Source organism: Strigops habroptila, chromosome 3 (genome assembly GCF_004027225.2).
Source record: "Strigops habroptila isolate Jane chromosome 3, bStrHab1.2.pri, whole genome shotgun sequence".
Classification (NCBI taxonomy): Eukaryota; Metazoa; Chordata; class Aves; order Psittaciformes; family Psittacidae; genus Strigops; species Strigops habroptila.
Window position 1 is genome coordinate 39,059,291 of NC_044279.2, and position 16,800 is coordinate 39,076,090.

General features: G+C 38.8%; 1 protein-coding gene across 2 annotated transcripts in view; it reads left to right on the forward strand.

Moving 5' to 3' along the window:
• Positions 1-16,800, forward strand: part of TRHDE (thyrotropin releasing hormone degrading enzyme) — a 221,055-nt gene that overhangs the window by 159,652 nt on the left and 44,603 nt on the right. For both annotated transcript variants that reach the window (XM_030480256.2, XM_030480257.1), the window contains 2 exons: positions 5,372-5,505; positions 5,604-5,659. In XM_030480256.2, coding sequence (XP_030336116.1) covers positions 5,372-5,505; positions 5,604-5,659 — 190 coding nt within the window. The remainder of the gene's footprint in view (positions 1-5,371; positions 5,506-5,603; positions 5,660-16,800) is intronic.

Consider the following 16,800-nt stretch of genomic DNA (forward strand, 5'->3'; position numbering starts at 1 on the left):
AAACCTCTGAAAATTAAACCAGTCATGAAGGAGACATCTCATGATTAGCCTTCCTATCCGTGCTGAGGTCAGAGACATCACAGTAAGATGGCTGCAATGCTCTTTGTGCTACGGTCTTGTAGGTGTGAATGATAAAGGATATCACTGGCACTGGAAATCATCAGTGTTAACAAAACTTCTGCTCTGTCACAGGTCCAGGGCTTGTTTCTGTTTCTTCTAGATAAGTTGTTTCTTTTGTGGTCTCTGTAATGATGTATGAACATAATGTCCACACTGTTTTGGGGTCAGCCCAAAATTAGTAGTGGGCAAAAAGTCAAAGGCCAGCTTTGAATTCAGCCCATCCCCACAAGACAACTGCTTATCAGGACTTGAGGGAAAGTGTTGGCAATTGCTGCTGAAGGTGTGCTAAGTGTGGAAGCACAGGCTCACCTGTCACGTTTCTGCAAACCCAGGAGAAGGACCTTAACCTCAAGTGAGTAGGTTTAGCCAGCATCCACATCAAACAGATGAGCAAGGCTTTGGACTGAGGCATACTTGGCATTCCCTGGGTGTGATTGTTCTGGTATTCAGGCTCCAGGTGCGAAATACCTCCATGCAACTCAGCAAGTGCTGCTGAACAGACTGATGCAGCTTTGCAGTTTGCTTCCCTGCCCTTTCCATTCCCACCTCCTGTATCTTGACTGTCTTCTTGTGTCCCTGGGAAATATTTCTCTGATAGACCTTCCTGCCTCTGGTAAAGTTGCTCTCATTCAGACTCTTAGTATCTCCACAGGATTGCCATGAGACAGGGGGAAAGAAAATTCAACAGGGCAATTGCCTTCCAACCAGCAAGTCCCAACTTACTATATTACCCCACCAACTACTAGATAATCTATACTTCAGGTGTAAGCCCCTTGACAGTGATTCTCCTCCACCGAGTGCTTGTAGAATACTGCTGCTTCTGAGCTGGGGTTTGCTGCCTGCCCACTGGGGAATAGAGTGCAGGATTAGAAAAATACCCTTTCTTTCCTTTTTTTGAGACAAAGCTGCAGAGCTTGACCTATGTTGCTTCCCGACTCCACTCTTTTGGCTTTCAAAAGTAGGAGGAAGTGAAGTAAAATAAATATGTAGGTCCTGTTTTATAACTTTAGCCAGCTATAGTGAGGACCAGGGATACAAAACCTGCAATCTGATTTTGACAGTGAGGCAGAATCACTCCCATTATCCCAACAGGTGAGCAACGATCCTAAGAGAAGACTGCTCTTTACATTTTGTATCACCATAGACATCAGCAGTTCTATCATATAGGAATGTTAATGGAGGGAAGGGTAGTCTGAGCAAAAAGTATGTAAGATATATTTACTGGTGTGCTCCATTTCTTGTGTTGTTCACTCACCAAAGCATTTTTTTTCCAACATGGAGCTGTGGCAAGTGAGATGGAAAAAACTTGGTGGACTTGATGATCTTACAGGTCTTTTCCAGTCTAGTTGGTTGTATGATTCTGACTTTTTATTCTGGTTTGTCTTCTCCCCATGTGAAAAGTTCTTGCAATAAGGTTTGCAGAATTTAGTTAAAGCCAGTATTCTTTCACAAAATACTGTGATGAAATTCCTCATGGAACATTTTCTTTGTCAGAATATTTTCACTTGCTGTTCTTGGCATGAAATTGTGCTACTCTTGTGCAATTATTTTTGCAGGAAAATGGAGTCAGTTCTCCCAGTAGGGAGTCTACCAGCATAAACCAACTTCCTAGTATGCTAAGGGTTGTATAAAATGGAAAGTTAAAATAACAACTGTGAGTCTAACACTCGAAACTGTAGTAGGACTGTGTTCAGCCCACGCTCTTGTCAGCATTGGAGTAGTGTCTTGCAGAGGGATGCCTTTCACCCAGACCTGCCTCACAAGGTGCTCATGTTGCCATGCGGAGGAGCAGGCTTCCATCGTTCCTGCTGGTTTTGATGGAGTTGAAGTTGCTTGAGAGTTGGGAGTGCTCAGAGCTTCAAGCCACTTGTTTTTAGCACCAGCTGGAGGACTGTCTCACACTTCCAGAGCAGAGAAAATTAGAATCAGACCCTAACTGATTTTCTTATTTCAAAACGAATGTCATAAAATTAACCATTTCCTCCGAAATGTCTCCTATGTGTATATGGCAAAACTGAAAGTTTCAGAGCTGTGTTCTTTTCTGAGGCACTTAGACAAAACATGACTGTGGAAAACTCTTTCAGATGGAAGAAAAGTAAAAAAAATAAAAAAACCCTTTAATCTCAAAGAAAAAATTCTAAGAGGTGAACTAAAATCTTCAAAGACAGATTTCTTCCCAAATGAAATCTTTGTTGTTGTTTAGAAAGTCATGATTGGTTTAATATAGGGTTTAACACTGAATGACTACGTTTTCCATAACTGTAATACTTTTAACAGGAAACTAATAAATGTGTTTATGGTAAGTGGAGAAATTGCCCAGGTGTATAGAAATTTTCAGTGCTGTAATCACCAAAAGAAAGACTTTCTTTTACACAAAGGCATGAGACTCCACAGACTCAAACATCAAATTCCACTAAATTATATAAAACTATATGAGGCACATGCATCAGGCAGTCCTTTAAAATAACTGCCTCCTTATATGAGCTGGAAAGACATGAGAGATTCCTGTCCTGTATTTCAGGAGAAGGTCAACACATGAGTGATCTTATTGAAAAATAATAGTAAGGGGTTATGGTTGGATATAAACTGACCACAACAGCAATAATGCCATCAAGATTTGAAAAGATATTTTCCTCCATTAAAGCGGTATGTGTTGGAGGTGTTGCACAGCTGTTACTTGTGAAATAGGTTATTTTGAACTTGTCATATTTGACTGGCAGGTATCATTCAGTATTTCATCATTTCAGAGATCAATTTTTAATAAAAATACTCAAACAAGAAAATATGTATGTAGTTTTTTAGTACATCTGATTTTCTAAATTTCCATTTCGTATATTTACTTATACAGCTATTGATTAATGTGAGCTCATAACCCATGGCCCATTTGGTATGGTTTTAGGTATCATAGAGGTGCAGGGATTAACTGGTTACAAGTAGCTACTTTCAGGGATGGTGGCGTTTAAGGGTTAGTTTGCAACAGAAAAGCACGGGTGAAAAGCAGTACTGCATTAAGGTGGTAGGATTTTCTACTAGGCATGAGCAGCCTGTTCCTGACCCCACATGGCAATACGCCTCTGAAGAGCCAGAGAAACTCTACAAGTTGTCATTTCCCTCAGCAGTCTGTCCTAGATATAGAAGTGAATATTTGTGCTGTTGCTTTTAAGAAACCCACTGGGTTGATAAGGAACATAGCTGAGATTTAGGGGTGGCAGGTTGTATTCACAGCACCACACGACGTAAATTAAATAGGATCATGTAGATCCAGATTAAAATTCCTTCTCTCCCTGTTTTGCAGCAGATATTTGATCCAAATCGGTTCTAAGAAAGTGCCATTGTCATTGTGCTGTAAATTGTTACAGTCTTTTATGGTATTTCTACAGTAACGTTTGTCTTTTGTAAGGTTCAGTGATTTACACAGAAACCGGGATTGAAGTCCTCTATAAGTAAGCTGGAGAAACTGTGTGATTCTGACTTCAGGTCAGTGAAAAAAGGATTTAAACAGAGGAGAAATTTCAGTATAGCAGTCTAAGAGACTGTGCTTAAAAGTGAGTTATATAGCCGAGTGTTGAACAGACCTCTATGGCAGGAAGGGCGCCCGGTGTTACACCCTTATTCCAAATTGATTGCATGGCAAAAGTAGCTTAAGTGCTTTGACAGTATAAATGCTTGGGAAGCTCACAGAGTTATACAACTTAATTCTGGTTTTCTCACTTAGTCTCATTTCTACAGGGTGTGTTGGCTCCTAAAGAATATGTCTGCTTGGCACTTTATCACAGATAACAATATGGATGTAGTCAATATTTTAACTAAAACCAGGGGTCTGTATTTTTTTTTCTCAGTCGTGATATAGAAAAATTGAACTGGTGTGAGTCAGTTAGACAAACACTAAAATAGCAATAACAATTGAATAGTCAACAATTGAGTTATTCTGGGCTTAATATTTCTAAGAAGCGTATTTTTAAGAGAATTTAATGATGTCACAACTACCTAGGTGAGAAGATTATTTTCTTTTTTAATCCTTCAACTTTTTATTTGAATTCATGTGCATAATACAAATCCATGAATTTAAAGTTAAGCATATAATTAAGTGTTTTTAGGATTGGGGTCTTGCTGCTCTTCGTATTTTTTGCACCTTAAAATACAGTTGTTTGTGGTTTTGCTAGAGGTACTTAGTAATAATAACTTTTATCTGCAGTCCAAGTCATCTATTATTTCCTCAGAAATTACTTTTTTATAAGAAAGGCTAAAATAAATAAATTTCTTTAGTAAGTCTAGGTACTAGAGAGTATGTATGAATTGTGAAGACCGTATTGTTAACTTTTTTCCCATTAGTTACTTTCAGGGAATTCACACACATGAAACAATTCCTGATAGAATTACATTTAAAATTAGCTTTTTTGTATTTATTTTTTTTTATTTTTAAAAATGCATAAGACTGTTTCTTTTGTCAACAGTGTACAAACGAATTATAGTAGAATATTGTTGCTGAATTTTTAGTGAGTACTTGTCCGAATAATTTACTAGATTGAAGGCTCCTTCAAGAGACATTGAAGCTGGAGGCATCATTCCATGATGATGCTTTCCGTAGTGAAAAAATTGTGTGTTGTGAGTTCAGAGCATTTTTATTGTTGAAATCCCTAGACTGCAAATAGTTGTGGACTGCCTGGCTGCACAAATACTAGAATAAATTTAGACTTTCAGCCCTAAAGTGATTACTTAAAAGGAGATGAAAGAGGAAGAACAGGATAGTTGGTATAAGGTTAATTGGTCTAACTCTAAAGGGGAGCATCTCAGTGGTTAGTAGCTAGAAGCTGTACAGCTAGAAATACTTCAATTTGAAATCCAGTATAAAGTACATGAAGAAACATTTAAGAATTTATTTATTTTTTAATCACAGGTTTAGTTTTCTCTATATAGCACATCCGTTGAATTACTGGAGTTATGGTTATAGAAAGCTGTTCTATCACGGCCAGAAACAGGGTACCAGACTTAAAATGGGCACCTCTCATACAAATACTGTTTGCCAGTGAAAAAACACCCTGGGAGTTTTTTGTGGGTAAAAGGTCCCCAGTAGGAATGTCACCTGGTGTCTCTCTTCATCCGAAGAGATAAATGAAATTAGTAATCCAATGCAATGTTTTTGTTAGTCTTTAAATTAATTTTACTGCCTTCATGGATATTTAGAGAAAGAGAGAATTTAACAAAGAAATTGAAAACCAACTTTCCTTCCCATCTTGTTCTTTGCTTTCAGAACACCACAGAATTCCTGCTTTGGAAGAGTCAACTTGGTTGCTGGGGAACATCAACCAGACTGGCTACTTTAGAGTTAATTATGATATTAGGAATTGGAGGCTGCTAATTCATCAGCTAACAAGGAACCATGAGGTAAGCTCTCCTTCTCATCCCTAAAATCTGCTTTGATAGGTGAACTTTCACTGTTTCATCACCCTAAATGGTTCAATTTTTGTGCTTGACCCTCACAGGTTATCTCTGTCAGTAATCGAGCAGGCTTGATCGATGATGCATTCAACCTAGCCAGGTATGTTTTCCTGAAGTTAATCTATCCTCATACACATTGCTGCAATAACTTGTGCAATCATTAGCTCAGCAGTTCAGTGTGTGTTGAGTGCTATTTAACTTCAAAGTTAAATATGTTTTAAACACACTTTAGTTCTTTTCCCCTCCTCGTTTTTTGGTTTGGTTTTTTTTTTTTTTGTTTTTTTTTTTTTGTATAGCACATAAACATGGTCTGTAGCACATTCACTGCTCTTGATCAATAATTGCTGTAGGGTATTTCCGAGTCTGGAGAGATATGATCAATTTTGCAGCAAGTTCAATTTAACACTTTCGAGATAAATAATCTCTTTCCTCTTTCTGTAATGAGTGAGGGTTTTTTCTTCCATTTCTCCCTAATGCTCTGCCTCTCCTTTTCTTTCTATATGTGACCCTTCTGATGTATTTAATTTATGGAAGGCACCTTTAAGCTTCAGTAATTTTTTTCGCCCTGACTTGTACTGTTATATCATTTTTCCAGTGTCTTTCTTTTCTCTCTTTTTCTGCATGATACTTTTCACGCAGAATGGAAAATCAGAGTTCCATTGAGCGTTTCTGAAATTTATTCAACATTTGTGTTTTATTATGATCAGAGTTAATTATTAACACAGTGCTGGTTAGGTAATGCCTTCTTTATTAATTGAGGCAATGGAATTGTCCCCGTTCTGAAATCAGGACATCTAATATGTTAGTAATGAAAATGTAAAACGAGAGGAAAGTAGTGGAATATTTAAAACTTTTTGATTCTTGTTACCTGAGAACATTGCATCAGTAAAACACTGTGATGTCAAAGGCAGCACGAAGAGAATTCTGATATTACTGCCTTTTCTGTTTGCTAGTATATTTATAGTCATATTTGAGCAGGGGCTCTCAAGAATCAGCAGTATTGAGATACATTTCACTACAAGTGGTCACTGGAGATGTTTGAGATTCAGGTACAGTTTCACACAGAAGTTATGGCTCAGTGATGTTCCAGCATCACTGCAGTAAGACCCAGTTGTGTGCCCTACTACTTTCTTCCTGCTGCCAGTGCTAGACTGAATATATGGCATAAAGTAGTCATTAGCCCTTACTTAACAGTCCAGAGATCTAGTAGAGAAGGACGCATCATGGGGAGAGGAGTATCCATTTGCATTTTGCGCTGCCCTGCACTCTTGCCATGTGGCGTTTTCCCATTGGCAACAGTAAAGGACTAGAAATAGGTCATCACTTAAGACTTCAGTGAACCATGATTTGTGTACTCTTCGGCTACTAGCATATTGCAGAGTATTCCAAAATATCTAGACTATTAGAAGAACTACTAAATGTTCAGTAATGTAACAGTCTGTTCCAATTCAATTTTGGCACCTCAGAGAAGTAGTTTGCAGTTACACAGAATCAGTGTGGCACTTTCCATGCACTGAACACAGACAGATGTGACTAGACTTCCCTGAAAATCTAGACACTGAAAAAAGCTGTTTCTTAAGTTGAATCTTTAGGTGTGAGTGTTCTTCTTCTGAGTCAGTACTGAGCCAGTGTTCTAGGATGTCTTGTTCATGAAGCATAAAGGCAAGGTCTTGATTAAAGGCCCAATCTGAATTGTCTGGCCAAGTTTTGTCCACCTAAAAAACACCCACAGATTAGATGAGCATTAGAATCATAGAATCATAGAATGGTTTGGGTTGGGAGGGACCTTAAAGCTCATGCAGTTCCAACCCCCCCTGCCATGGGCAGGGACTCCTTTCACTAGACCAGGTTGCTCAAAGCCCTATTCAACCTGGCCCAAAGCATTCCCCACTTGATTTCCAAAGCACCTTTATGGTGACACTGGATCCTGCTGCATTTTCAGAGATAACTATACCAGAGCTAGGAAGTATTTCATAAGATTTCAGATTGTAAAAATTTGGCTTTCTTTTGTTAATGATGAGCTGCAGCAGATTGCGGCTGCATTTGCTACTCAAGCACCATGGAAAAAAGTATTTGAGCTAAATAGTAACAGTGCATACATATGTGTATACATAGATGTTCCTCCTGAGTAAATATTCTTCCAACAGGGATAAGTAGCTAGACTCCCACTTCTTTAAAATGTCTGCACAGACTGCTGTCAGTAGTATTACCTTGACTATATGCCTTACAAGCCAGTCTGAGTAGAGGAAAGCTCTGCATGCTTACGAACAGTAGTTTTGTGCTCTGTATTTCAAGAGTAGCAATAGGATACGTAGAACTGGCTAAACTTGCCTGGTAGGGTATGCTTTTTGTTGATTTTCTTTTACTTTATTCATCTATCATCTTTACTATTAAAAAAAACCAAACAACCCAAACAATTATAGTGATGCTGAAATTAGTCTAATTGGCTAGCTTACTATATGGTACCTATTTAAGAAGAGTTTGTTTTTTGTTTTGTTTTGTTTGTGTTTTTATTTCCCTTCTCTCAGACAGAGAAAGATCAGGAATAGTCCTAATCCTTGCTCTGTTCCTTTATCATGAATAGGACTAGAGAGACATTAAGAGACTGTTAGAAGAGGACTGTGTTGGGGACAGGCTGTGATGGCAGAGCGCCTGAACTTCTAGGAGCATGAAAGCAGACAGAAAAGCTCTTGCTGGGACAATCGATGGGGTATTGCATGTTGCCACTGCAGTGTGTTGCAGGTGCCCCTGCTTTGTCAGGTGCTCCGACTGGGTACATCAGTGTTCCTAAAACAAGCTCCGAGGGCTATCAAAATCACATGGATCCTTTCAATTTCCTCAAAAAGTTGGTGTTCAAAATGCCACTGTCACCCTACAAGCAGATTAGCTTTACCACCCTTCACTGTAAGGTGCAGTGCAGAAAGTCACTTCACTTTCTTTTGGAGCAGGACCATGATTTGAATGTCACCTGCCTCGTAGATGCAGTGCTGATTCAGTATCATCTCCAATGCACAGCATGTGTTTTTCCCTGCCCATATAATGATATGTGATGGGGAGATTAAATAAATACACTTGTCTCTGACAGTGACATGAGAAAAGGTGAGTAACCTTATTGACCAGGCATAGAGGTAGTAATTGGTAGTTTAGACCTGACTTCTGAGAAGACTGGCTGGTTTTGAGGGTAATTCAGTCCTCAGTTGTGGTCCCTCGTTGCACTGAAGTGTGATCTTGTCTACAACTGTAAACAGACACATTTTGAGAAGGAGAACTGTGGAATGCATACTTTTATTTTAATCCCTAGCTATTCTTCTCAGTGATAAAATAATGCAAAAATGAAAGCATAACTTCTTAAATTCATGCTGGTCAAAAGAATTTGTAACATAAATAGTTCTTTTTACTGTACTGAAGAGACTGTATTTCTTCAACGTACCTTGTCCTTCTTAGAAACTTTTCAAGTACTCCCTAATTTGTTGTTGAACAACAGACTTAATACAGATAATGCCCATTCCACATCAGAAGGGTTTTACTCAGTTTTTCCACTGTCCTAATGTGGTATGTCTTAATATGATGTTTCTATGTAGTTTACTGCTAATCGATTTTGCTTGTGGAACAGGTACAGGTGTTATATTTAATAAAATTTAGGAATATTTAGATGTGGAGAAAGATGAAAACATTGCTCAGATAAATTATTTTGGAGCACATTATTTTTTTTTTTAAGGTGTGTTTGATTTCATTCCTCCGAAAAGTTTATTATCCTTTTACTGTCCAGCATAATGATCTCTCAAAAATAAACACTATAAGTGAACTGATACCTCCAAGGAATATTTTAAGCTCTATAACTTTAATTTCATAAAGTTTTGCCCATTTAATATGGAAATATATTCCTTCTTCTTCTTTCTTGGTGTATTTTGGTTCCATAAAACTAATCAAGCAGAGTTGAATTGAATAATAACGATAAAAGAAAGCTAAAGCTTGCCCACTGTGTTTGAATTCTCGCAAGCTTGTTTGTTTTTCAGATTTCTAAGCGTAATTCTGTTCTCAGCTGTAGTACATGCACACACTTTGAGGATCTGGAGAGCTGTAGCCCTGACAGTAACATAGCTTATGGAAATACATGCGCCAGGTTCTTGAGCACCTTGGCACTCTCCCCTTCTTCTTGAAGATCCTTTATCTTTTGGGTTTTCTGTTTGAAATTTCAGTGTAATTTGAAAATACATTGATTGTAGTAAATGATATGTGTTGACCGAGAAAGCAAGAAAAGACAAATAGAACTGTCATTCTATTCTGAGCTTAGAGCAGAGGGCAGTTCAGATAGCTCCAACAAGTAGTGTCACAGGAAGTAGCAAAGATCCTACTGTTTCTTGAGAGTGTGAGTAATATTGTCAGATAGAGATAGTGGTGGAGTTCCTGGATACTCAGATATTCCTGATGGTTCCCTTTCAGGTGGGTCACAGGCCTGGGCACAGCGCAGTGCATGTCAAGACTACACTCATGGGTTACATATTAACAAAGGCCAAAGATAAAACTTGACAGTAGTTTTTGTATATTCTTAGTAGCATTTCTTTGATGTTTATTAGAAGCTTTTTCTTTACTGAATTCATGAGAAAGCGTGAAGCAGTGTTGTTAAATAATTGTCTTTCTTCTCCAGGGATGGATGGGCATGTTGGAGTGCTATCCATTTCCTTTCACAGTTCAGGGGGAGAGTGAGCTATAGAATCTTCAGATTAAGGGGGTTTTTTAGGCCAGAAAAGCCTGCCCCTTTAGATTTCACAAATATAGGGAGCTGTGTCAGGAATGAGCAATGACAAAAAAGTATACCCTCAGGACTATCTGTAAACTAAGTGACTTCTCTGCTGCAGATGGCCTTCATAAGAGTTCCTCTCCCTCAGAATTTCATTCACTAGGCCAAAAGCAGGAACCTGGTGCAGATATATGATGAGTTATGATGATTGTTTTCCTGCTGTTAATCAGTTCTTCTTGGCTTGCTTCTTTTCAAGCTGTGAGTTCTGCTGACTCTAGAAAACCAAAGTCTGAGGGTAAAGGAAAAGACAGTGCCAACCTACCTTTCAATATATAAATCCAGATCCTCTCCCTTCGCAGCATCTTTAACAGCTGGTGCGTTTGACTCCAAGGTTGATTCCAGAAGTAAAATACTGAAGTAAGCTAATGTTTATTTCAGATCACCTTCGCACTAACTTCAAAACAGAAATACACTTAAAAAGTAAGTCTCAGTTAACCACGTATAGCCTTTGGGATCTGGAAAATCATATCTTTAGGACCCTTGTTTTATTTTTTTCTTAAAAAAAAAAAAAAGCTGACAAATCAAAGCCAACCCTCTTCTTATTCCTTAAGTTAATTCCTGGGTGTGCAGTATTGCCATTATCTTACCCATTCAGCTACCTGAGGAAGTACCACCCCCCATAATGATTAGCTGATCTTATTTCTGGAAACTGAGAGTTAGCTTATAACTAAGCCTCTACTTTATAAGCTTCCATATAAAATCCAGAATTATTACTGCTAAATTAGAAGACTATTTTCTTCGAAGTTGCTGGTGGAAACTTAACAAAACTGAACAATGGAGTTGAAGTGATCTTCATGGTTGTTTTCCTTCTCCAGAGATTAAGATTTCATTTACTGTAGCATTTGAAATCTTCCAATGTATCTGGGCTAATTGGTTCCATGTTGCACTTGTTTGTGTTACTTAAAGTCCTGTTCAGTGTAATGCCAGAAGAAGTCAGTGAGGACCCTTTTAAAATTCTGGGGCTGGATGGTAAGTAGGTGACAAAGGTAGAAGTTCCATCTATCCCAATTAATGTACTTCAAAATGTTTCAAAATTTCAACAGTCACATCCAGGGTTGTTGACCTTGTTTTGCTTGGGTATTCATAAACAATCATATAGGGTCCATTTAAATGAATAAACTGCTTTTTAACTCCAGCCTTCATTATTACTCCTGTCACATTTTCTGATAGTTCAACACAGAGGCAAACAACAAATATGTTAAGCAGCACCCTTAATTAGTGCTTCTGAGTACCATCTAAGGGAGTGAGTATTAGATCGATAGTTTGTATCACGCTTGATTAATAGTGGTATAGACTTACTATTTTAATAAGTAAGGCCTCATCTAAATTATTTCAGCAGATGCCATAGTAACTCTTTCACTGTCAAGCAAATTTTGGTGATGATTCACCAGCAACTGGTTTAGATATGGCTTCCATAAAAGTTGTTTAATTTTCTTTGACATAAATACTTGCTCAATGGGCCAGAGCAGCTGCACCTTTTTTAGAGAAAATAGAGAGCTACAAATATTTTAAGGTATCCATCATTCATTCCATATGCTGCATGGCAGTCCATATGTTCTGTGATGTCTCAAAGCCTTGATACCTGCTTTGCGTGGAGATACACATTTCAGCTAACGTTTGCGTATGTTTGTACAAGAAGAATCAAATCGATTCTTAAGAGTAAGCACACTGAATTCAATTCTGCTTTCATAGTATGTGTCAGATGTGCATCTGATTCTACTGCATAGCAAAGAGCAATAAAGCAAATTGTATAGCACATTCCAGGGAAGTGCTGGTACTGCAAGAGCATCCTGGACAATAGAAAAACCTGCTGAGAGCCAGGGAAGAAGTAGGAGAAGATTCTTCAGCATGTATGAAAGAGAAACTGTAGATCTAAGTTCTCTGCAGAGTGTTTAGTGGAGGGGTAGGTCTTGGTCTAGTATACATCTATTCTTTAAAAGTGGGTGATACTGTTCATCTACATCCCCACAAAATTTGCCTATGCTTCAGTTATTTCTGTTACTTCTGAATTATTATAGCAGTAATTGGGGTTTTTTTCCTGTAAACTACGCTAACTCAATTCTTGGATGAACTGGAATAAACTGTCAGGAAAACATAACTCTGGTTTCAAGGGAATGAAAGAATTATTTCTAGCTAATGGTAGTTAGCCCACTGTCTTTTCACTCCATGGTCTTGGTCCGTTATGGTTCAAGCTGGTCTCTGAAGTAAGCAACATGTATCCATGTTGCAGTGCAGATGCCAGGGACTGCTGTGTAATGACGGGGGGGGGGACAGTGTGTGAAATTTGTTGCGGGAACATTATTCAAACCAGGCCCACATTACACTGCAAGAGAACATTTAACTTGGAGTTTGAGGTTAAACAAGAAGAAGAGAGTGGCACGAGTGGAGCTTGCTGAAGGCTTCTTAGCAACTTTGAGTATTGGTAATGAGGCTAAGAGGTGCAAATATGGTTTCAAAAATCTGTGTGTTGGTGAAGCAGGAAGGAGTCCTTGTCCAGCACCACAACTTAAGCCATTCTGTGGGGGCCTTATCTTCTCCTACCTAGCATACACCTGTTCCCTGTGCCTTCCTTGCATCATCATGCCCCTTTTTCTTCCCTGCAGCTGCCTTGTCAGCCCTTTTCCCCACCTCTCTCACCTGCCCTCTCACAATAAACACCTTTTTCTCCTCCTTACCCTTATCCCAGAAGCACATTATCTTTCTTTCTGAGGGTCTGGCAGGACTAGTATGGAGAGCAAAATACCCTGTGGCTTCCTTGGTCAAGCTATGAGCAACAAGCCAACCTGAGAGGCTGGAGGTGCTGATCTAAACACCCTTTCTTTTTCCAACATCAACAAAGTATATATGAGTAAAAATCAAGAACTAACTTTTCTAGCTAGAAAGGACAATGCTGATGCCTCATCAGCATAAACAAAAACATTTACCGCTTTAGGCTACTGATTACTTTGCCTGCTGTTTTTACCTCACTGCACAGTTGCTTCTCAGAAATGATCTTACTTTTTGGGCTCATCTGATTGCTATTGGCCAAGATTGTTGTCTAGAGAAGGTCCAGTGTTCGTGGGTGTGTGCTCCACCTGCTTGCCAGAACATACTGCCAGGGTGAACTTTTGAAGGTTTTTTGTCTTCAGTTGGTGACTTTATAAAGCAGTTTCACTTGATAATGTTGTGTTAGTTTAGCTCCTCCCTATTTACCTAGAAGTGTGTTTTCCCTTACCCAGAAATCAAACAATAAATGACAGGAAGGACTGTGTTATGGCTGAGGGTCTCCACAGGGACTAGAGAAACCTGGAATGCTGTTTTTATTGTACACTTCCTGTAAAATGGATATGAGAGAATAGGTGAGGGTGTATGAGAATTTCAGAGTGTCTTTTATTATAAATATGTTTATAGGGAATTGCTTTTACAGAAATAATATCCAATTCTGTAGATATTCTGGTAAATAAAATTCAGCTCCTCTTTGCATTTTCAAGAGCAGCCTTCTGTGCTTTCCATATGAAGTTTGTAGCTTTAAAACACATATTTCACTTGGCTGACTTATATGCAAATTATAAACATTAGAACAGGAAAAAAGAGCAAGATGAAAAAGTATTGTGCCCTGCACCTGGGTCGGGGCAATCCCAAGCACAAATACAGGCTAGGAGGAGAATGGATTTAGAGCAGCCCTGAGGAACAAAACTTTGGGGTGTTGGTTGATGTTGAGAAACTCAATGTGACCCAGCAATGTGCACTTGCAGCCCGGAAAGCCAACCGTATGCTGGACTGCATCAAAAGGAGTATGACCAGCAGGTCAAGGGAGGTGATTCTGCCCCTCTACTCTGCTCTTGTGAGACACCACATGTAGTACTGCATTCAGCTCTGAGGCTCCCAACATAGCAAGGACATGGAGCTGTTGGAGTGAGTCCAGAAGAGGACCGCAAAGTTGATCAGAGGGCTGGAGCACATCTCCTATGAAGACAAGCTGAGAGAGTTGGGCTTGTTTAGCGTGGAGAAGAGAAAGCTCCAGGAAGACCTTAGAGCAGCCTTCTAGTACCTAAAGAGGGCCTATAAGAAATCTAGAGAGGGACTTAGTACAAGGGCATGTAGTGATAGGACATGGGATAATGGCTTTAAACCGGAAGAGGGTAGATTTAGATCAGATATCAGGAAGAAGTTCTTTGCTGTGAGGGTGGTGAGGCGCTGGCACAAGTTGCCCAGAGAAGCTGTGGCTGCCCCATCCCTGTCAGTGTTCAAGACCATGCTGGACAAGGCTTGAAACAACCTGGTCTAGTGGAAGGTGTCCCTGCCCATGGCAGGGCAAGTGGAACTAGATGATCTTTAAGGTCCCTTCCAACTCAAACCATTCTATGATTCTATAATAATAATAAACTAACTCATTTTTGAATTTGCACAAGCATGCTCTCATAGATACCATTGCCTGTTGACAACTTAATGAATAGAAAGGCTGTTTCATTGTACCCTTTCCAAAAAAGTAATCAAGAAATAAAATAAATAATACTTTTAATAATTGAGTCATCTGAAATTGACATCTCTTAGCCCTCGAAATACTTTCAAATTTCTTTAGTTAATTTAAGTGCATGAATGATATCTCAAAAATCAGGGTTTCATGATGATGAAAAGCATGACATACCTAACTTACTGCAGTCCTAATTTTCAGCAGTAAAATCATTCCTTTTCATCTTGCACTACTTTTTTTTTTTTTTTTTTTTTCTTCATATGGGCGAAAAGAGGAAAGGAGAGATACTGAACTCTAGTTTTGAGGAATTTTTGTTGCATTCTTACAAACACAGGAGGTTTTAAGTTTAGGGTTTTTTTCTATTTTCAACAAAGGTGATTAATTCAAATATTAGTCTTTGCTTATGTGGCAACTCTAAAACTGTGCAAGACAATTTAAGCCACGTGATACTCTGATAATTACATTAAATTCGAACTGTTCTTTGTAGGATACTTCAAATGCTCTTGTGTGCAGTTGAATGTCACTTGAAGAGTCCTCAAATATTTTGCATGTAAGAAAACATAATAATAGGCAGGCATCACCTAAAACCATTATACTCTCTGAATCCTTTGATGTTGGAGAGATTGAATGCTGGTTAAATTTAGTACCTAAAATAAGTGTGTAAGCTACATTTTGCTGTTGAATTTATCAAACAGCACACGTGCATTCCTGTTTATGTGGAAGTCCAGAGCTGGTACAAGTCATAATGCCTCCATCAAGTCAGTTTGGATGTTTTAGAAAAGCAGAGTCCTTACCTGGTCCTAAGACAGCCTAACCCTAGGAGTGGAAGATGAGGCAGATCATTCTTTGATACTGCAGATCGCAGGGCCTTTTTTTACAGGTTGCTCGTTAGTTTTCTATGAGAAAACTTTCTTTTCCCAGCTTCGTTTGGTGAACATAGATGTAAGTAATCATAAGTTTTTAATGTTTGGCTTCCCAGTCTTGCAGGAGTGAAAGGTGAAACTTGTGACTACAAGAGTTAGTTTCTCTGTTGCATGAGTCATCTCGCTCAAAGTTTTTTTATGTGTGAGGGTTCAACATACCTGTTTTTACTGAGCTGTTAAAAAAACTGCTGTTTAAGCACTGTGGGAAAGAGTCATCAGTGGGGGCACCAGTCCTTGGTAGATGCAGGAGAAATGAATAGGGTTAGAAAATGCAAAATATAGTTAAATGTGAATGTTCATTGGCACCAAGTTTCTCTGTGAATTATTCTAATCCATACACTTGATTTTAAAGAAAAAGAATAAATCATTGAATCATAGAATAGTAAGGGTTGGAAAGGACCTTCAGATCATCTAGTTCCAACCTCCCTGCCATGGGCAGGGGCACCTCGCACTAAACTATGTCACCCAAGGCTCTGTCCAACCTGGCCTTGAACACCGCCAGGGATGGAGCATTCACAACTTCCTTGGGCAACCCATTCCAGTGCCTCACCACCCTCACAGTAAAGAATCAATGAATAAGTATCTGAACTTATTTTAAACTGTCCCTTTATGGGCTAATGATTATAGTCTAGTTATTCATATACTGCACATGCACAGAAACAGAACTGAAGTTGATCTGAGTCACACATCTGTGTTTTGAAGAGTTGCATTTTCCCCCTTCAAAATTATCCAGACAAAAAGCTAGTCATGTTTTACATATTTCATAAGAAACAGACGATGCAGAGTGAGTTTTAAAGCAGTAGCAAGTAAATCACCTCATTTTCATTGTTTCAACATTGCAAACCAGTTTGCTGCCAGCTTGGATTTTCTAATTTTGATTTAAACGCATGACTTCTAATGACTTTATTGGTTGGTGGGACTAAGGGATTTATGGTGCCGTTGTATGTGGGACTCTCATCACTGTACGGCAACCCTGTCGGTTTTCTGACAGAGTCTGTTTGACTGGTGCTGGATTTATGATAGAAATAATTCAGAACAGAGTAATAATTTTCCCTTGGCAATTA